Source organism: Quercus robur, chromosome 12 (assembly GCF_932294415.1).
Source record: "Quercus robur chromosome 12, dhQueRobu3.1, whole genome shotgun sequence".
Taxonomy (NCBI): Eukaryota; Viridiplantae; Streptophyta; class Magnoliopsida; order Fagales; family Fagaceae; genus Quercus; species Quercus robur.
In genome coordinates this window covers 29968610-29990801 of record NC_065545.1, presented here as the reverse complement: position 1 = coordinate 29990801, position 22192 = coordinate 29968610, and the positions used below count along the sequence as shown (strand labels likewise).

General features: G+C 36.4%; 1 protein-coding gene across 1 annotated transcript; it reads right to left on the bottom strand.

The window, feature by feature from the left end:
• Positions 1 to 1278: 1278 nt before the first annotated feature.
• Positions 1279 to 5364, bottom strand: LOC126708364 (uncharacterized). The gene has a single exon (XM_050408153.1). The coding sequence runs from the start codon at positions 5362 to 5364 to the stop codon at positions 1279 to 1281; it is 4086 nt and encodes a 1361-aa protein (XP_050264110.1).
• Between the last annotated feature and the right edge of the window lie 16828 nt (positions 5365 to 22192).

Below are 22192 nucleotides of genomic sequence, written 5' to 3'. Positions count from 1 at the left end.
ACACAATTATAATAAATGTAGAAATCATTAGTTCAAATCTTCTCCCTCTCGTTGAGCCTAAAGCCCTAAACACACTCATTTAAGAAACACTTACATAAAGTGTACTATATTTATTATAGAGAAAAGTTTGCATAACAATCTTTGTACTCTGAATAGTAAGACAAAACTTGGGTGCAATAACAAGATCTTTGGAGGTAAAAACCTTGTGTATCCTTATTATTATTGTAAGCTTATGTAGTGCCCATTTGATATCTTTATAGGAAGTAGAGTTTTAACTATAGGGTTTTAGGCTTTTAGCTCCCGTTTAGCATTGCTATAAGAAGTACATAGAGCTTTAATGGTAGAACTTTTGTAGTAGATCTTTGCAATATAGAGTTTTGACTGAAAAGCTCTTTAGTGTTTTGAGCGTTAGGAAAATTACAATGAATAGTATCTTTAAGTTCTAGTGAATTGTATAACTTTTTTCCTAAAATCTCCAAATTTTAATTTTAACCTTAAAGTTGTTTTCAACTTGAATGATCTTTTCAACCTTTTTTTCAATGGGTTGTCAAACACCATCATTTTTTGCTTAATTAAAAAAGCTTTTCAACTCAAACATAGAACCAAACATATCCTTAGTGATAGCGTTTCTCTAATAAAAAGCCTTAATTGAAAAACGCTTTAGTGTTTTATAAATTATAGTGAATGATATTTTAAAGTTCTCTACCATCTAGTTCACCTTTTGAAGAGGTGTTAAAATGCTTTAAAAGCCTTATAGCTCTTTTTTGCAAAAATTGTCAAATTGTTAAATTGTTTGGCAATTTCACTAAAGAGATTTTAAGGGGGTCTTTAAAATTATTTTAAGTTTGAAAGTTAAAACAAATATTTGGAACTTTTAGGTAAAAAAATCTCCACACTTCAGTATCCATGCTTTATAAATCTAGAACTTTAAAGCTTCAATTATTGCTATTTGTCAAACTCAAAACCCTAAAAAGCTTTTTAGTTAAAGTAATATATCACAAAAGTTCTATTTCTAAGAACTTATCTACAATCCACTTTAAAAAAATAAATAAATAAAATAAAATAAAAATAAAAATAAAAATAAAAAAAACTTCAAGGGGTCCTTAAAGTTGAAAACATTTAAAACTTTTAAGAAAAGTTCTACAATTCACTATTCATGTTTGATAAATTTAAAACATTAAAACATTATTCATTGTAATTTTCCAAACACTCAAAATACTAAAGATCTTTCAGTTTTTTTTGAGAAACCACCCCTGAAACAAGGGGGAAGCAAATTCATTACTGCAACTCAGAGGCATACACAGAGGCAATATTAGGGGGGATGTCTTCCATCCAAGCATGAAAAAAAGGAAAATTACAAGCTAATCTTGCTAGTTTATGGGCAACTATGTTCCCTAGCCTGCGGGTGTGACTAAAGGATAAACTCCTAAAAGCTGAAGCGGAGAAATTGATATCCTTGATGATGTGTCCGAAGCTTGAAGACTCCCAACCTACTTTGGATAGCGCATTAATGCAAGTTTCTGAATCGCCCTCCAAAATAATCTGATCAAAACGAAGTTCTTGCGCAAAACCAATGGCGCTGCGCGCTACCAACACTTCCACCATCTCTACAGATGTAGGCAGCGGAATAACTTGTGTAAAGGCAGCCATTACAAGACCTTTGTCGTTTCGAATGATGCAGCCTATACCGGCTAGGCATTTCTCCTTGAAAGTAGCCCCATCGAAGTTCACCTTGAACCAGCCCAAAGGAGGGGGGAGCCATTTGGCGCTGGAGAGAACCTTTTTGGCTGCTGGGATTTCAGCCGAAGCTCTTTGAAATTCCAGCAGGTTGTCCGAGGCTAAGGAGAGTAGTTTACTCAGAGGGGCTGAACTTTCACCAACTCTAAGTTGATTCCTGCGTGTCCAAATCTGAGACACAGTCATGGCAAACAAGTCAACAAGGTCCTTGTGAGAAAGACAAAGCTGAAAGACATCCAAAAAAGAGTTGCAATCTTTGGAGAGCCTCTTTAACCAGCCAAAGGTGCCCTCCCAAACTGAAGTTAATTCAGTGCAGGACCAAAGGGCGTGAAAGGAGGTTTCGCTCTCCCTATTACAGCCGGGACAAGTGTCATCAACAAGCACTTTACGTTTTACAAGATTGGCCTTAGAGGGGAGAGAATCTGAGCCCGCTCTCCAGATCAAGGTCTTAACTCTGTTCGGAACATGAAGACTCCAAATGCCCTTCCAAATTTTCTTGGTAGGGGTTAAATCAGATGGAGAGGGGGAGTCACTCAACTCTTCATCCATAAGGAGTCTGTAAGCCGAACAAATAGTGTATTTGCCATCCGGAGAGTGAGGCCAGAACAACCTATCTTCACAATCACAAATGCTGAGGGGGATGGATTTAATAATGGCTGCCTCATGAGGCATGAAAATGTTGTCAATAGCTTCCCGAAGCCAACACCTCCTCTCTTTATCAATTAGGACAGCCACCTGGGCATCCAAGCCGAGGAAGTCACTAGGGGACACTATTTTCTTGTTGAAAGGATCGGGGAGCCATCTATCATGGTAGATCCGGATTAAGGCACCATTCCCCACCCTCCATTGCAGCCCTTTGCTGATAATGTCTCTGCCTTTTAAGATGCTCTTCCAAGCAAAAGAGCCGTTACCCTCTTTAGCATCAAAAATGGAGCCATTTGGGAAGAACTTTTCCTTAAAGAATCTATGAAACAAAGAGGTTGGGTTGTCCGCTAGTCGCCAGACCTGCTTTGCCAGCATGGCAACATTGAATTTCTGGAGCTCCTTAAAACCCAGCCCTCCTAAACTTTTTGGCTGGCACAGAGTTTTCCACTTAGACCAGTGTATCTTTCTTTGATTCCCCCTTTGACCCCACCAGAAATTTCTAATTAAAGCCTCAATATCGGAGAGGAGAGTGAGGGGGAGTTTGAAGCAGCTCATAGCAAAGGTTGGGATCGCCTGAATCACAGATTTGAGGAGAACTTCCCTACCGGCTTGGGAAAGGAGTTGTTCTTTCCAACCTTGGAGTTTAGCTGCTACTTTTTCCTTAATATAGAGCAAGCTAGCTTTCTTCTTCCTCCCAACTAGTGAGGGAAGGCCGAGATAGCGCTCAAATTGCTTAATCTCCTGCACACCAAGCGAAGATTTGATCTGGTCCAGAATGTTGGAAGGGGTAGATTTGCTGAAAAAGAGGCCGGTCTTGTTCCGGTTCAGCTTTTGACCGGAAGCTCTTTCATAGCATTCCAAAAGGTCTTGGATTTTTTGGCATTCAACAAGCGAGGCTTTACAGAAAATCAAGCTATCATCCGCGAAAAAAAGGTGAGTCAATCGAGGGCCCTTTTTGCAGATGGATACACCTCGAATCTGCCTGGCTTCCGCTGCCCTCTGGAGCAGAAAATGGAGACCCTCAGAGCACAAAAGGAATAAGTAAGGCGACAAAGGGTCCCCTTGACGTAAACCTCTAGAGGGATGGATCACTTGGGTAGGCTCACCATTAATAAGAACAGAATAAGTGACAGTCGAAATGCATTCCATGATTAGATTAACCCACTTGACATCAAAACCCATTCTTTTCATGATACTCCCTAGGAAAATCCATTCCACTCGATCGTAGGCTTTGCTCATGTCTAACTTCAAAGCCATAAACCCCGACTTACCCTTTTGATGGTGTTTCATGTAATGCAAGGTTTCAAAAGCCATGAGGATGTTGTCTGTAATAACCCTGCCAGCTTGGAAGGCACTTTGGTTTTCAGATATCACATGAGGGAGGATAGCTTTCAATCTATTTGCTAGGACCTTAGCAACAATTTTGTATACTACATTACACAGGCTAATTGGCCTGAAATCAGTAATGAATTCAGGGGATTTAACTTTAGGGATCAAGGTAATGTTTGTACAGTTTATTTCCTTAGGGATTTTACAGTTGTTTAGACAATCAAGCACAGCAGCACAGATATCATCGCCAATTAACGACCAAAAAGACTGATAAAAAAGGGGAGGCATACCGTCGGGGCCTGGGGCTGTGATGGGCTTCATCTCTTTTATCGCTGTATCAACTTCTGCTCTGGTGAAGGGCCTAAGGAGGCGAGTATTCATGTCTTCAGAGACAGAGGATTGAACCGCCTCCAATACAGCTGAGAAGTCAGAAGGTTGGGAAGAAGTGAATAATGTGCGATAGTATTCAAAGGCTATCTCTTTGATCTCGCTGCTCTCCGAGCACCAAGAATTGACAGAGTTCTTAAGGCCAGAGATTTTGTTCCTTCTGCATCTATGAGAGGCCTTACTATGGAAGAAACTTGTGTTCCAGTCCCCACATTTAAGGAAAAGAGCTCTGGACCTCTGCTGCCACATTTTACTCTCTTTGTCTAAAAGATCATTGAGGTCAGCTCTTAGGACTTTAACCACTTCGTAATCAAGATAACCCCTAGCAACATTAGACTCAGCCTTGGAGAGTTGCTTGCCTTTTGCTTCAAGTTGCTTCCTAACACTGCCAAAAGAATTCCGGCTCCAATCCAGGAGCTTCTCACCACACACTCTGATCTTTGTGGCAATATGCACCATAGAGGCATTCAACGAAGTAGGCCCCCAAGCCAAGGTAACGGTTTTGCTACACCCTTCCTCACTAAGCCACATCTGCTCAAATTTAAAAGGGCGATCAGGATGGGGAGAAATACCTTCCAGCTTGATCAGAATGGCTTTGTGGTCGGAGGAATGGGTGCGGAGGTGTTGAACCTTGGTGCCGGGGAAAAGAGAGAACCAAGCATTGTCCGCCACCGCCCTATCCAACCTTTCAAGGACCAAACCGCCAACGCGTTTGCCTCGCCAGGTGAATTTATCCCCCACGAAACCGAGGTCCATAAGCCCACAAACGTCCAAAGCGTCTCTGAAGTCCTTCATCATTCCTTCTTGTCTAGCACCCAAACCAAGCTTCTCATGGGACCAGAGAATCTCATTGAAATCTCCGGCGCACATCCACGGCAAAAGGGATCGCCGGTGGAGATCACGGAGAAGGGACCAAGTCTCGTGCTTCCTGGCCTTGTCGGCAAACCCATAAACACCGGAGAAACGCCATTGGGACTCTGATCTTTTCCCAACAGACGCATCGATGTGGTTCGGCGAACAAGACATCACTTCGATCGTAAGAGATTTTTTCCAGAACAAAGCCAAACAACCAGTCTTACCGGCGCTTGGACTGATCCAACAGTGATCAAACTTCAACTCATTGCATAAACGACGTAGCCTAGCTTCACCTACCCACGTTTCGGCCAAAAACAAGGCAGAGGGGACTTGTGCTTGAGTGACTACCTCGAGCTCTCGGGATGTGCGCAGGTTCCCAAGCCCACGCACGTTCCAGACGAGCCAACTCATCTCTTACGGCGGGGCTGGATGTCAGCCACCGCCTCTGGTAAGGAGATTTCATCTTGTGCAGCGCCGATACGGCCTCTGCGTTTTGGAGGAATGGAGGAATCTAGATGATCAATGGAGAAGCGTTTACCTAAGGTAACAACGGGGTTTTGATTTTCCTTGAGTTGGGCCGGCCTTTGAATTCTTAACCATTTGCCTTCAGACTGGGTTTTGGTCATCGTGGTGTCTGAGTCCAGATTCGTTAGATCTTTTAGAGGAGTGGGCTCGTTGGGCTGGGCCTGAGAACATACAGCCGTTGGGCCCGCTGATTGGGCTTTGTGTGGTGGGTTACTCTGTTCTTCCACAGGTAAGGCATTTTTTGGGACCAAAGGGGAAGACTCCGTCCTGTCAAAACAGTGAATGTCACTGTCAAGGTCTTGGATTACCTTTTCGAAGTCCCCATGGTTCGAAAATTTCAGCGGGAGAACCTCCTCGGAACTAACAAAATGTTTTTGAAGCGGAAAATCCGCTGCCTTGACAGCTTCAGATTTTTCCTTGTCAGGAATCACAGCGGATGTCCTCGGGGGATGTGGCGGAGTTTCGGGGGAGGGATGTTGTTTTCTAGCCGGAGGGGAGGGTTGTTGAGGGTCGGTGGTGGGGTGAGTTGCTGTGCTCTGTTTTTTCTTCGTAAAGAAACCTTGAACTGAAATAACATTTTTCCTCGAAGAAAGAAAAGGAGGAGCACGTAACCATGACCCGAATTGTTGTTCATCAGGTTTTAGGCTTCCTTCGCTCGCAATCCATTTCTCACAGTCCCTATCATTATGGGTGAGACAGCCGCACCAATAACAGAGGTTGGGGAGGCGTTCGTACTTGAAGGAGACCCAATGCGTTTTCCCATCTTCAAGCGATATGCGTCGGCCTCTACAGAGAGGTTTGGATATATCAACCATGACTCTGACCCTTATGAAACTCCCTCCCTCATAATCTGAGTCTCCGCTGGGGTGAAGGATTGTTCCAACTATCTCACAAATCTGCTCTGCAACTTCTTTGTTCCTGAACCTTAAGGGAATATCATAGACTTGAACCCAAAATGCAACCTTATTTAGTTCGGAGACAATGGTTGGGTTTTCCTTGTCGTATCGAGATAGGACCATAATGTGTTTGTCGAAGCTCCAAGGCTCCGACGAGAGAATACGCTCAACATCTAAGTTATTGTCAAAAGAAAAAAAGGTCGCATGGTTCCCGATGTTTCTGACTTTGAAGCCCGATTTAGATCGCCACAGAGGAGAAAAAGTGTTGGCAATTGCTTCTAGGTTCAAAGGGCGTCTGGTTAGGAATCTCGCGACGATACCGACTTCATTGACTGCTTGCTCGCTTTTAAGGCTTAGACCGAGGCCCTCATTTTCCGACAGAGATAAAGAACTCCAGTGTTTTGTTAAATCTTCCATGTCTAGGGAAGGAGATCCAGCACTAAGCTCTCGTGGTGTTTCCCAATCCCCAGGAAAAAAACCCAACTAGCCTTGCACTAACACTGTTAATGCAAGGGACAGACTCTCCTTCCAAAGGAAGGGACTACAGTGCCATGGCTTGGCAGGGGTTTACAGAGAAAACCTTACCAAGACAAGCAACTACTTCAGATCTTTCAGTTAAATCTATGATTAAAGGTCCAGTTAAAATTTTATTTTCTAGAGCAATGCCAAACATGCACTAAAGCTAAAAAGATTTAAAAGCAATTTTGAGTACCCTTAAAGTTCCTTAGTGAGATTGAAAATCGTTTAGCAATTTTAGCTAGAAAGAGTTTCAACCCCCTTAATTTTAAAGAATTCTTCAACCCCTCCAAATTCAAAATCAAACAAGCCCTTAGCGTTAAAGCTCTTTATTGCATGACTTCAACTTTGGACATGAATGTCCATGTTAATTTGTTTTTAAATGACACCTAATGCCCACCCATTTTGAGAGAGAGAGAGAGAGAGAGAGAGAGAGAGAGAGCTAATAATAATAAAATTAAAATTAAAATATTGTCCATTAAATGATTTTGATTGGGTTCAATTCTGTTCAAATATGAAAATACTAATTCAAAACACTTTGTATAACAAATTCTTATTATGTATTCTTCGATTCTTTCATTTCTCAAATCTAAAAACTCAATCAAATCTGGTTACCAAACATAAGTATAACAAATTCAAAACACTTCATCACTGTAGTTTTGTTAAACAAACCAAGTTCTTGAACTCTTTATCCCAAAAGTTACAAAATTTAAAGCTTTACTTCCTATAGCAGCAACAAACAAGCTCTAAATCACATCAAGGAAGATAGTTGGAGAATTCAATTACATTTTTTTTTTTTTTGTTAATTGGTTACAAAGACGTACTTTTTCCTAATAAAATGTGTACTATTTAGGAATAAAAACTTTATTGTTTAATTATTTTAACACAATTAATTGGAATTCAAGCAATAGTTCGATGGTACAAAGACTTTCAATGGTACCCAATACTTTCCCCACTATTTACATAGCAAAAAATACACAAGAATTGAATATTTGTCTTATGTTGGTTTTGAGTGTGAAACCTCAAGAAAATGATTAGTGGTTCCAATTTTCATATGACCAAGAAGTATTGGGTTCAAGACTTATGGCCACTTTGCGTTAATTACTTTCATTATAACTTTTTTTTTTTAATGTTTTTCTCTTTTTGGTTGTCATCCCTGCATTATATGCAAAGAACAAAGATTATAAGTTTTCTTGTTAGAAGATAATAAACTGTGCTTTATCATAACTATACATCCATTGATATGTATCAGTAAAAGAGAGAGGATAACCAGGAAAACACCCAATTGGTTGGAAATTTGATGCCATGACCCATGAATTAACTCAATATTTCAGTACAGTGGGACAAAGATAGCTCAAAATCTTTCATCAACTTTATTGACTTCTATACTTAAAGTAAAACTCAATAAAAAAAAAAAAAAAAAAAATACTTAAAAAGTAAAACAAAGGCATACGACAACCTTGAGTGATGTTTGAGCCAATATCAGATACTAGAAGGGCAGTCATAAATCTTCGAGATTCAGCACTATGATTTCGAAATTTTGAGACTAGATAGAAAGGAAAAAAGTGATAAGGAAAGTACATGAGAGAGAGAGATAGCTTTTGCATAAATAAAAAAAAAAAAGAAGAAAAGTGAGTAAAGATGGACTGCTTTGAATCTACTATTACTGACATACAATTTTCGAATTCAACTATGGAGCCAAAAAAAAGAGCATCAACCTCTACTATGATTTCAAATAAAAGTCTCTATTCATATTCATTATTAACACGCCTTCATTTGAAAGAACGTCCGCCTCTTTCCCATTCTAAAAGAGCCTTCTCTATTCACTATAACACGCCTTGGAATCTTTATTCTTTCATTGAAATCCAATGGCAGAAGTTGTAGGGACAATAAAAGGGTAAGGAGTTCATCTGACATTCATTCGTTCTGACTCAATAAAGGAAAAGAAAGAAGGTCCAGTTCTGCATATAAATCATGGGTGCACCCACCAAAATGGTATAAAATGTTTATAATCTCTATGCCATCATTTTTTTTTTTTTTTTTACTGAATAAAAAATTAGTCCACATCATGTGAGGGTAAGAGTAATACCATGTGTACTACCAAGACCTTGATGAAACTATCGTTGTAGGCATAACACATTCATTTGAAGTACCACTACTCAAAGTCTCAAACTACTCAACTCCTACTAAACATCATGTAAAGCGATACGAGAACTTCTGCTATCGAATTATGCTCCATGATAGATAATGTTTTTTAGTTAGTGGTATAAATCATCTCACTTCTAATCCATCCCTCTATTAATCACATGGTGGGTCATGGTACCTTATATTGATTGACAATCAATTTGTATACAATGTAACTATAGCTAACACAGATGGAGAGCCTAAATCAAAACTTGAGAGACAGTGATTCCCAACTTCTTCGGGTGGTCGAAAGTACTGTCAAATTCTCAGGAGCTCGAATTAATGTATTAGCAAAGAATAAGTATGATTTAACATTTGAACTAGATCCACCATCTAGTGGTTAACAAGTCCATTGATCAGGGCCCCTCTTAAAGGATTAAACTCAATACGAAGGAAAAGTTTGACACTGACTATTGACAACACAATGAAGCCCTATGATGACTAAAAACTTGCAACAAAATTAAACCCCTTTCAGACATATACGGCTCTTACATTTTGGAAGAGAAGGCATGTGCATCTTTGTTAATTTATTCAAAAGACATGAGAGGTCGATGTTGCATAATAACAATATAAACATAAGCTATACATAGTCTACATATCCCCTCAAATGCTAGGCAAGGTTTGAAATGTGGGGGAAAATATCCAATATGAAGCTTTAAAGTGATCATTAAAAGTGTATATTATCACAACTTCCTCTGACCACTATATCAAATTTTATTTGTTTACTTAAAAAAAAAAAAAAAAAAAACTTTGATAGTGCATTATTTTTTATTTATATTTTTTTCAATAATCTCACATTTTTATAGTTGGAAATGAAAGCTAAGATAAAATAGATAAAGGTTGATTCTTTTTAGTTAATTTAAAATTAATAAAATTTTCATACAATCTTTTTAAAAAATCAAGACATACATAGAAAATTTTAAATTTTTTTAATATATTTTCGTTATATAGTAGTTTTATATTAATTTATTTTTTCCATTTTGCTTTTATTAAATGACTTGTTTTAATATCATGTATTTAGATTAATTTCAACTTCACCTATTAATTACTATATATTAATTTTTTTTAACTTTTTATTTATACCTTTTACTTATTTCAGATAAATATTTCTAGTCACCTTAGATTATAAAGTACCTTAAGCATAAGAAATATTATACTAAGTCTCAACTCTATCCTTAAGCATGATTAATTAAATTATAACTAATATTTACATTTTTTTTCCATGTCAATTAAACTTTTCATAATTAATTAAAATGCTTTTTGCTTATACTAATTAACATTTTGGAAATTTTTTTTTCAACTTTTTATTTTAATCTTGCCTCCTAACTGAAATCCTAACTCTGCCATGGTTTCCAAGCCTCATAAAATTTATGAATTCCTGGATTCAATTCTCCTAATACAACACTTTGGGCTACCTCAATGAATTTCTCCATACATATAATTACTCAATATGTGTGGGAGATGAGATTACATTCATTCAGGGATTAGTCAAGTTCTTTAAAAGCTCTATACACCCATCTAGTCCAACCAAAAAAAAAAAAAAAAAAACCTATAATGATATTAGTATATTAAAGTGGGTTAAGGAGACTAAACTCGATATTATAGTATATTATTGATATTGATATATTAGCTTGTTATTCATAAATATCAATCTTGGTTTTTACAATCAAACTCAATATCTTTATAAGGTTCAGTTAAGGCATACATTAATTATCTATTTTAGAAATTTTTTTTTTATAGAAAATTGAAAAGGCTGTAAAAAAAAAAAAAAAAAAATTAATTACTCTTTCACTTTTTCATATAAAAAAAATCCTAAAATAGTTTGACATATGCACTATAGCCATACGTTAGTAAAACTCATCTTTATATACCATCTAGATTGAAAACTATAACGATTTTGGTTGACAAAACAAAAACTATATAATTGGTTCTTAGAAAGGGAGTCATATGAAAACTCGTGACAATAACCAAAAAAAGGAGGGTAAAATGAATGCCACAAAGTTTCGTAAGTGCTCATCGTACTACCTGGTCCAAAGGAGATGGCCACGGGCACTTATAATTGAGCAGTCGAATTCTCACATCATGAGATTACAATGTTCTTTATATAAAGTAGATTCTTATCCTTTCAGTTCTAAAGGCTGGAAGCCTCAGAGAAAGGGAGAAATTAAAGGAAACCCCTTATTTTGATAGAGACTTCCATAATTGAATGGCACGAGAAGTATGAGAGAGAGAGAGAGAAGACTCAGAGTTCCCATCACCGCAGGCTTATGGGGAAGTCTGATCCAACCTCTTAAGCTATAGGCTGCCTTTAATAGTTTTTTTTCCCCCTACTTTCACTTTTTTTTTTTTTTTTTTTTTTTTGATAAGCCCCCTACTTTCACTTTGTTTTGACAAAGACCAATCAGTTTTAAAGTTACAAAGTTTCAGAGCAAGTGGTACTGAAATCATGGTACAAGTACATGTTAAATGCTTCAGTGTTCCCCATGTATATATATAATGTGTAAGCAATAATTCTTATATCATATACCAACTCAATCTATCATCTGGTAATTGAGGAAAAGAACATATATTGTTCATGATCTACGACAACTAGCTGAGTTGCAAACAATAATAGAAGCACTGAACACCAAGTATGTGCAAACGGGGGACTAAGCCCTGGATTAATGAGATAGAAATTAACAGCACTCTCACATTAATTATGTTGTAAACAATCATGTTATTTGCCAGTATAATTATTTGCCAGAACAATGCTAACTAAATATATGACCATTCTTCACGGCGCTACGCAACAGATTTTTGGACACCAATCTTCACTCATCCTGACCACCAAATAAGAGGATACCTTGGTCACGATGATGAAGTTGTGAAACGCAGAAATGGTCGCAAACATTCTTGATTTGTTACTTAAACGAAGGAAGAAATATGAAGAGATTTTTTTTTTTTTTTTTTTTTTTTTTATTTATTTATTAAATAATCGAAATATGAAAGAGTTACGCACCAATTGGCTTAAAGAGAGAAAATTGTCCAATTTTAGGGTGTAGAGAGTTTAAAAGTTATAGTTAAAGGCACGGGTTAGAGATTCGTAGGATGTAGGTGTAGTTGGCTTAAGTTTTTTAAGGTGTAGGATTTAGGTTTTTTGGGATTTTCAGGATTTATATTGCTTTATGGTTTAGGCCTTAGTAAGTGTGTTCAGCAAACCACACAAACCACACCAAAACCACCTGCAAAATACACAGCAAGTAATAGTGTACCACACCGTATAGTGCAATGCAGTTTGCGGTTTTATAATATGAAAACTGTACAAACTGCACCGCACCACACCCTTTCTATATATTAATATATTTATTTTTTTAATACTAAATATATTATTAATAGTTTAATAATCCTAATTTTCAAAAAAATAAAAAAAAAAGTTTAATAACCCTAGCAAGTGTTGATTAGGAAAGTCAACCCAAAATAAAGAAAAACTAGCTCAATAGTTTAAAATTTGGTCCAAAACAAAGGGCAAAATCAATTTTAAGCTGGGTAGGAAAAACCCAAAATTCATAAAACAAACTGGTTTCAAACCGCATTTTATACACTGCATCGTACATGTAACTGTAAAAATGAAGTGTGATGTAATTATGGTTTTGGTTAAAGCGCACCACAAAATTAATGCAGTGCTAAAAATGGCTTAAAATCACACCAAACCATATTGCGATCACCCTTAAGCCTTAAGGTTGCTTAAGATTTTAGGGCTTTTTTATTTATGTTATATAGCCATAGACTAGAATGGAAGTCATGCATTTCTTTTTTTTCTTTTTTTTTTAATTGAAGTCGGCATATGGAAGTCATGCATTTCTTTTTCTTTTCTTTTCTTTTTTAATTGAAATCGGCATATGGAAGTCATGCATTTAGCACATAGGAATTTAAATTTAAAAATAATAATAATTAAAAAACAAAAAAACATCCCCAGAATAAAATACTCGTAAATGTGCCACTATTCGCCTTCTCAGGTGCTCTCAATTGTACGTTTCTGTTTTGTATAATTTTTCAAGATCCAAAAGTAAAAATATAGAAACTAATAACTAATAAGAATCCAGAATTCTCTCAAAAAAAAAAAAAAAAAAGAATCCAGAATAAAAAGATAAAATGTTGGTGACACGTCAAAATTTTGAGTGGTTATGACTTATGATCACTGATTTTGTGCTTGATTTGTTCAATGTGATTTCCCCACCTTTATTTCACGTAAAGCTCACTATTTTATTATGAAAATATAACTTCTTTTTTTTTTTTAAGGAATTTTAACTTATAACATTTACTTTTGATGATAGTTTTTTATCATAGATCAAGAGATTCAAGACACCAATTAGTTTTTAGTATAAATAAGAATTGAACCTCAAATCTCTTATATATACAACCATCATAGACTTTACAAATGTAACTAAACAAGAGACACCAGGACAAGAGAAACTAAACAAAAAAAAAAAAAACCATTAATGTCTAAACTGCAAACTTCCGTTCCATTAATGTGCAACAATATATATACTTATAAAAAATAAAAATAAAAAAATTCTTAGAAAAAAAAATTATATAAAATGGATAAATATTATAGTCCAACCGAACTTTGAGCTAGCTAGCATTGTTCATTTTGTTTATACAAATTAATTATAAAACTACTTTGTGTTACATGTAAATAAAGAATGGTATTTATCAAACTTTGGAATTTTGACTTTAAATTTTATGGTTTAAGGTTAGAAGTTTAAAGATTATGGACTTCTTTTTTTTTTTTTTTTTTTTTTTTTTTTTTTTTTTTTAGTTTTAGCTTGAGAAAAAAAAAATTAACATTTAGTTATATTTATATGAAAACTGTTATTCATCAAACCCTGGGGTTTGAGATTTAAGGTTAAAGCAATTAGCATTTACGGTTTAGGGTTCATAGGTTTTAGGGTTTTTTTTTTTTTTTTTTTTTTTTGTGTTTAAAAGATTTTAGGACTTCTATTAGGGAATATTACACTTTATCATCTTAAATTATACTCTTAATTATGCTTTGTATCATAAACTTTTTAAATGCACATTTTGCTCTATATAAACTATGATCATTGTTACACTTTGCACATCGACATTAAGTTTGCCGTTAACTTAGACAGAAGAGTAATTCTTAAGTACTCTCTCAGAGCTAGGGGTGGCAAAGTAAGCCTAAACCCATTTGCTCATCCAAACCCACTCACTCTAATTGAACCCAAACCCACCAAATTATTAGTTAGGTTAAATGAGCATCAACCCAATTAAACCCAATGATTATTAGGTTTTAACTAAAAACCCATTGAGGCCCATTTAACTCAAAAACAATATACCCAAATTCAACCCAGCCCTTTCCATAAAAAAAAAAAAAAAAAAAAAAAAAAAAAAAAAAAAACCCTCAGACATTTTAGTATTTCAGGGTTTTCATTTTCCTTCATTTTCTCGGCCTCCAAACACTTCTCTCTCTCTCTCTCTCTCTCTCTCTCACTCTCTCTCTCTCTCTCTCTCTCTCTCTCTCTCTCTCTCTCTCTCTCATAGAGAACAATGAGGCACAACAAACACAGCACAGAGACCATCGAGTCTCGCTTCTTAGGAACCATATCCGCCTCGTCCATTTGAAACCTCCTTCCCCAGATTTCTCTCCAAACACTCCAAATCCAACGCAGAGAACACTCCGCCCTCTGATCCCAACATCCCCGCTGTCCATTCCCTTTCTGCCATCGCCAAATCTCCACCATTCTTGAAAGCCTATTTGCCAACCAATAATTTTCTCAAGAAACTGATTCAAAATTAGTAAAAATTCATCCTTATCAAAATCTATCGGGTTCTTAAGCTTCTGCTTTAGCTTAGTATAGAACTTCTAGGGGTGGCAAAAAATCATCTAGGTTGAGAACAATAGGGTATTCTAAGTCGGAAGCAAGTGACTCAGTATTGGCCGAGGCCTTTACTAAGTCACTTGAAAGTCCGAGCAATTTTGAAATTGTAGGATGAGATTATTAGATCAGACGATCCCTGTGAAGTATCAACGCCACCAGATCCTCCAGCTTCAAAATGGTCATTTTCACTTTAATGGCATTTTGGTAATTTTGATAATTGGGTAATTGGGTGAGTTGGGGTTTACCCATAATAATTGGGTTGGGATGGATTTGGGTTAGAAGCAATTAATTAAATGGGTTTTAATGGGTAAATGGGTTTTATAACCCAACCCAATTATGCCCATCCCAAACTCACCCAAACCTACCCATTTAACACCCCTAGTCAGGGCATAGTGAGTGGCCCCCTCCTCTCACATTTATAGTGAGGTCCACTCATTAAATTTATGGTGAAGTCCACTATGAATGAGAGAGAAGAGAGCACCATTTCGTTATACTTCAGGAGTACATAAGAATTTTCCTTGACGAAAAAGCATGTGGCACCACATGAAAAGAATTTTCCTCGCTTTGAATGGTCCCAAAACATAGCTGAATGATCTGTCTATAAACTCCCAGATTGGGAGAAATGAAGGCAGATAGTTTTTGTTGAAGCTAAAGTAGAGGCAAGATTATCTGCCTATCTTTGAAGTATTAAATTACTAACTTGTTTGGTTTAAAAAAAATGGTCACTTATCACTCAGTTTTCATCACCCATCACTCATCACTCAATTTTCATCACTCATCACTCATCACTTAAAACACCCCACCCCGTTTGGCACCATCACTCAATATTTTTCAACTATTTGTGGACCCCATACCTGTACCTTGTGCAGCTTTTACTTTTTTTTTTTTTTCCTTCAACCACCAATACCCAAACTCATTGAACCCAGTGAGAGAAGAAGAAGAAGAAGAAGAAACCTAGAAACCGAACCTAGTGAAAAAAAAAAAAAAAAAAAAAAAAAAAAAGGAAAAAAAAAAAAACCCAACCTAGGAGAAGAAAGGAATAAAAAAAAAAAAAAAAGAGTCAAAGGTAAAAAGGTGCGGCTGTGGGTCCCTCCATGTGTGTTTAATTACAAAAATGTCATTGAATTATGAGTTATGGAAACTGAAAACAGCTAAAATGTGTTTTCAGTTTCCATAACTCATAACTCAAAAATCAAAGAATTGAGTGACGGAAACTGAGTCACGGATCATGAGTCATGGAGTCCAAACAAGTGCTTTTCCATGGGCCCCACCAGTTTTGGATCATGAGTTATGAAAACAGGATGATATCACTCAAAACTCTCTTCATCCAAACATCACCTAAATGACTATCATAATTTGTTGCTGAAATACCATTCAATAACACAATAAGGCATTGCTAGAATATAGAAAATGAGGCAAAACAAAGCCACCGCTTTAAGTTGTACTTATGGTACATGCATTTGATGTACTCATAATCGATGAATTCTATAGCGATGGGATCATTGGAGACAGATTTGTGCTTTATAGTGGCAATTTTTTAGACCAATAACTCTAAATGCCAATTTACTTGTTGCGATTTTTATCTTACAATCTTGAAAAAATTAGAACATTGCACCAGTTAGGGGTGTGCTTGGTTCGGTTTTGGTCGATTTGTATGGGTATGGCCAACCAAAACCGAATATTTCAGTTTGTGAAATTCTCAACCAAAACCAACTGAAATGGCTAGGAATCAATCGGTTTCGATGTATTTCGGTTTCAGTCGATTTCGGTTTTTCAAAGAGAGGGTTATTGAGATTTTCAAAACCACACTCTTTCAAACGATAAAGCAAAAACCAAAGCATATAAAATCACACTCAGAATTGTTAAAAACCACAAGCTCAAACCTTTTCACACAGATCACTCTAAAGCAAAATCACCGTTCACTTGAAAAAAAAATCACAGTACAAAACAAAACAAACACAGTCTAAAGTGTAAAAAAAACTCACTGATTATATGAGAATCAGAGATATACGAGTTAGAGAGATTGAAGAATTTGAGTGAAGAAAGCTTGAGAAAGCTTCTTCTTCCATTTTGCTCTCTGTGTGTGTGTGTCAAACAATCGCACCGATGATTCCAAGGAAAAAGATAGAAAAAATTGAGAGAAAAAGTTGGGGAAGTGGGCGGCTGAACTGAAGAAAGAGACTGAAGAATTTGAGTGAAGAAAGCTTCTTCTTCCATTTTGCTCTGTGTGTGTGTGTTAAACAATCACATCGATGATTCCAAGGAAAAAGACAAAAAAATTTGAGAGAAAAAGTTGGGGAAGGGGGCGGCTGAATTGAAGAAAAGAAAAGGGAAGAATAAAATAGGGGAGGGGTATTTCCGTATTTATCTCATGCTCTAGGGTTTTAAAAAATTAAATAGCCAAAAAAAAAACGCACGCCCCGCTCGAAGGCTCAAACTTGGGATCAGCTAGCCAAACCACAAGGAGCATACCACTAAGCCACTGATCAATTATGTACTAGAGTTACATGAATATATATATATATATATATATATATATATATTCAGTCGGTTCGGTTGGTTTCGGTGTGAAAAAATCCAGCACCAAAACTGAAAATTTCAGTTTTTAAAAAATGAAACCGAAACCAAACCAAAAATTTGGCAACAGTTTGGTCGGTTTGTTCAGTTCGTCGGTTTTTTGCACACCCCTAGCGTCACCGGTAATGGTGATCTTTTATAAGCATTTCTTATGTAAAAATCTTAACAAGCATTGATCAGTCATCTTCCATTTTCGGCAGAAGTAAGCATTTGCAAACAACAGTAAGTGAATCATTGCACCATTATTTTATTTTATTTTTTAATTTTTTAGTGCAGAACTGAATGTTCTACAAGATGATGCTTTGTGTATGACAAATATACTTCTAAGTTTTGTCAGTACTTCATTTGGAACCTGCAATAAGATAATGGACCCAATTGCTTTATAGGTTGCTTCAGATAGTAAACCTAATGTCTACGTGGCAAACAGTTTGCATTGTTGGCATGTCTAACATTTTGAAACCAATACTCACTTCCTAGTGATCCCAATAATCAAAATATGCTTACAAATCAAGAAGATCACTACATCTAAAAAAGAATACACAACAAGAGAACCCAAAACTGAAACACATTTCAATAAAATTCATTATCCATGTATCCATTTTGCAGATCACACAGTGACGACAACAAAGAATATGAGAGAGAGAGGCATCGGCCTCCCAACAATGCTCATTGCCGCCACTACCGCCGACACCACAGCATAAGCATCTGCCCAGGGTCGGCTCAATGAATTGTGGGGCCTAAAGCAACAATTTTAAATGGGCCTTTTTATTAATCAAATATGAATTAAATAATTTTTATTTAAATTTTGATATCATTTTTTTTATTTAAAGCCTAATTTTATTAATTTTTGCGATGTAAAAGTATTAATCAAGTTTTTGTAATCAAATTCTACTAACATTTCCATTTGAAATGATAATTGGCTTATCCACATTTTTTTAGAATAATGGCATAATTTTTTTTTTTTTTTTTTTGTGAAGGAGAATAATGGCATAATTGATCTTAAATAATATGTTATTAATAAATATAAGCCATCAATATCATAAATATCATGTTTGAAATAACATTCAAGATATTATAGACAATACTTTTTCAAACTATCATCATTGTTTACTGTACTAGGAATCAAAAACATAGCTTGATCTTGTTATATATAAAGATATAATTAATTATTATTTTTTAACAAATTAAGAATTTATATACTAACAAAACCAAAAGAATCCTCTCACAATAATAATAATAATAATAATAATAATAATAATAATAATAACAAACAAAAAGGGAAGTACATATAAAACTATTAAAGTGTGGAGGTAAACCTATGCAACCTAGTACCCAATACTCACGTACCCTTTTTTTATTTATTTATCAAAATGTATGGATCATTGACAAGTGTGAGGGCTATCTACCACTAACAACCAAAAATAAAAGAAGGCAAACTAAAGCAAGAAAGAACAGGGTTAAAGAAATAGAGATTTTAGAGTTAAAATTCCAAACCTGGATGTTGAAGGCTATGGCTCAACAAAGAAGGGAGGTTTGAAGATCCAAAGCCGACTCCAAAGAAGACTTCAGAAAACCACTTTTTCTCTTAAAATGGAAAGAGCGTAGAAATTTGTCAACAATCAGTAAAAAAATTGAGGTTTGAGATTGAATTTATTTTGGGCTTTTTGCTTTCAATTTGCTTTGTAGAGAGAGAGATAGTGTGTGATTTTTCAGCTTCAATATATGTAGGAAATTAAATGATTTTTACACTATCCATAAAGAAAACGAATCGTTTAGCACATCCAACAATTTTTTGTTTTTGTTTTCCAGATGATTCTTTAATAATAAAAATTTGGGTTTTAATTAATACTCATATATGTTAAAGACATATATTTATTGGTTGGTTTTCTCTAAGAAAAAAAAAAATTTTAAAAAAATTATTGGTTAAAATTTGGGGGCCTTTTTTCATTTGAGGCCTTAGGCGATTGCATCAGTTGCTTATATGCTTGAGCCAGCACTGCATCTGCCTCTCTTTGTCTGCAAATCTACATGGATCTTGCCACCGCTGAAGCTCCTTTTTCATTTTTTAATCTCTCTCTCTCTCTCTCTCTCTCTCTCTCTCTCTCTCTAAGCCCTCTTTGTCTCTCTTGACTAGCCACCATGGCTACATCTGCACTACCACCACCGCTAATGTCAGTGGCTTCTATCTCTTCCCCTTTCCTCAAATAAACCCTCAATTCTCACAATCAAATTTAAATCTAACCCTTTATCACTTATTCTAATTCTGTCCAAACACGAGGCTCCTGTTCTCGGTCTCTCACATGGGTTTCCTAGATCTGTGATGGAGGAGATTTTTAGGTGCTACAGAGGACTTGTTGTCAAAGATTGGTGGTGCGAATGGGTGTTTGGCTAAAAGAAATTGTAATAAAATTAAAAAGAAAAAAATAAAGATAGGAAAAAATTTGGTAAAGAAAAGAAAATTATTTTCTAAAAAGCTGATGTGGAGTTTTCTTGCCATCTAAGCATTGATGTAGCCACTAAAATTTTGCCATGTTAGCATTTTATTTAATATTTAAATATTGGACATGCCAACAATGCAAACTGATTGCCACGTAGACATTTTCTGTTAGTGAGTTAACGGTAGGGACTAAATTGATTGCAAGTTGAAAATAACAAGGACCAAATTAACTGTTACCAAAATGTAAGGACTAAATTGACTATGACTCCAAAATATAGGGACCAAAATAGTGTTTTCGCCTAAATTTTATTACTGGTGTCAGCTTGACTTACCTGTTCCAGACTCGTGGGAATAGACTGTAATACAACATACTCATCTACTATTTGTAATGTTTTTTTGCCAAAGTGTGTTAACAGAAGGGGTTAGAAACGACACTTAAAAAAAATGAGACAAAGTTTGGCCAACTATTATGCTAAAAGCCTGAAACACTGCATGCTTAGCAGCCTCAGCTTCTGTTCACGCAAGAATGAAAGGAAAACAATGATGTTAGGTGTAGGGAGTGGAGCAGTCACACCCCGAGCCTGAAGCCCAGGGACCAATTGGGTCATGGGAAGGAATTGGGTCTGACCTATGTTCAGAAGGAAAGCTCGGTGGATAGTGCACCATACAAGGAGAATAGTAGGGCCATCCCCAGCATCACGGGAAAAACGAGTGACGCAAAAGATTAATTCCTGTGGATATGGCAAAGTGTCATCTTATCCGAGGTATGAAGTGTAAACAGTCCATGTATGATCACCAGAAGATTCTTGAAACCACAGGAAGGATCAAGAATATACAAGAAGGTTGAAGATTTTTACCTCTGCATCGGTGATGAGGTTCTTACCTCACCCCTGCCACATTAAATGCAAGTGAGACAGCCTGAATAATAGTAGCAACCCCCAAAAGTCAGAATTTCAAGATAAGGGAGATGAGGAATCCGATAAAGTGGAGAAAAATATCCCTGAGGTTATGATAAGCAACAAGACAACTGTAGTGATGAGAACAATGATTGAAGCTATAAAAGGAGGAGGGGAGGTAAAGTATGGAGAGGGAGAAAAAACTACTTGGGGGAGAGAAATAGAAAGAGAGAAAGAGGAACACCAAGAGTGTCACCACAAGAATAGTATAGTTTCCTATAATATCATCTGTAATTGTAATCGTTACATGAATAGTCAAAGAAATTCATTGCTTGTGTTTCCCATTGTGGAATGTTTATTCCTTGTTGTTTATTTATATTTAAGTTGTGTAAACTGTTATTGTAGAGTTCTGAGGTGAGCTCCACGATGGCTAAATTTTGTGTCCCTACAATTGGCGTCATTTGTGGGAATCACTCTATTAAGCAGAAGACACAAGAGTTGGATTGTCTGGGACTATGGCCAACTGAACACAGAGCGGTCCTGTTCATTTGGAATGGCCCAGTGTATTGGAAGAATCTATTCATGCGGATCAACGAGTGAGATTTGAAGTTCATAAAGAGACTTAACGACAACCTATCCCTTCTTCGCAAGGAGAAGGGCTAGCTACCAATCTAGAGAGCCCATCCTATGCTAATAGGGATATGGAGGTAGAAAGGTTGAGGAAGCAAGTGGCCCTATTGCAAAGGGATGAGGAGAAGGACAAAGAATTGCTTCGTCGTAAAGACAAGGAGCTGCATCATCAAAGGAGACCGAGTCCAGCACCCAGTCACTCCCAAGGAGATGAACGTGGAGTGGGTGATAGGAATCAGAAAAAGGATAGGAGATCACCTCCTCCCTATAGGGAGCAAGAGAAAACTCCCTTCAGGGACAAAACGGTTTCTCCACCTCCACATAAGAGTAAAAGGGAGGAGCTGGATGGGGAGAGGCTTAAAGGGCCAATTCATCATTCCCGAGTCCATGCAACGCCCTATGTTACCAATGAAGATGTCATGAGTAAGGCTCTACATCAAATATCTCAATCCCCGTTTTCAGAAGACATAGAGAAAAAAAACCTACCCAAGAGATTTACTAGGCCAACTTTCATAATTTACGATGGCAAGATGGATCCCGTAGAGCACGTTAGTTATTACAATCAAAGCATGACCATATACTCTAAAAACAAGGCCCTGATGTATAAAATTTTTCCCTTTAGCTTGGGACCGATAGCTATGAGATGGTTTGATCGGTTAGAGAAAAAGGGCTATTTGAGGTTATGATGAGTTGATTAGG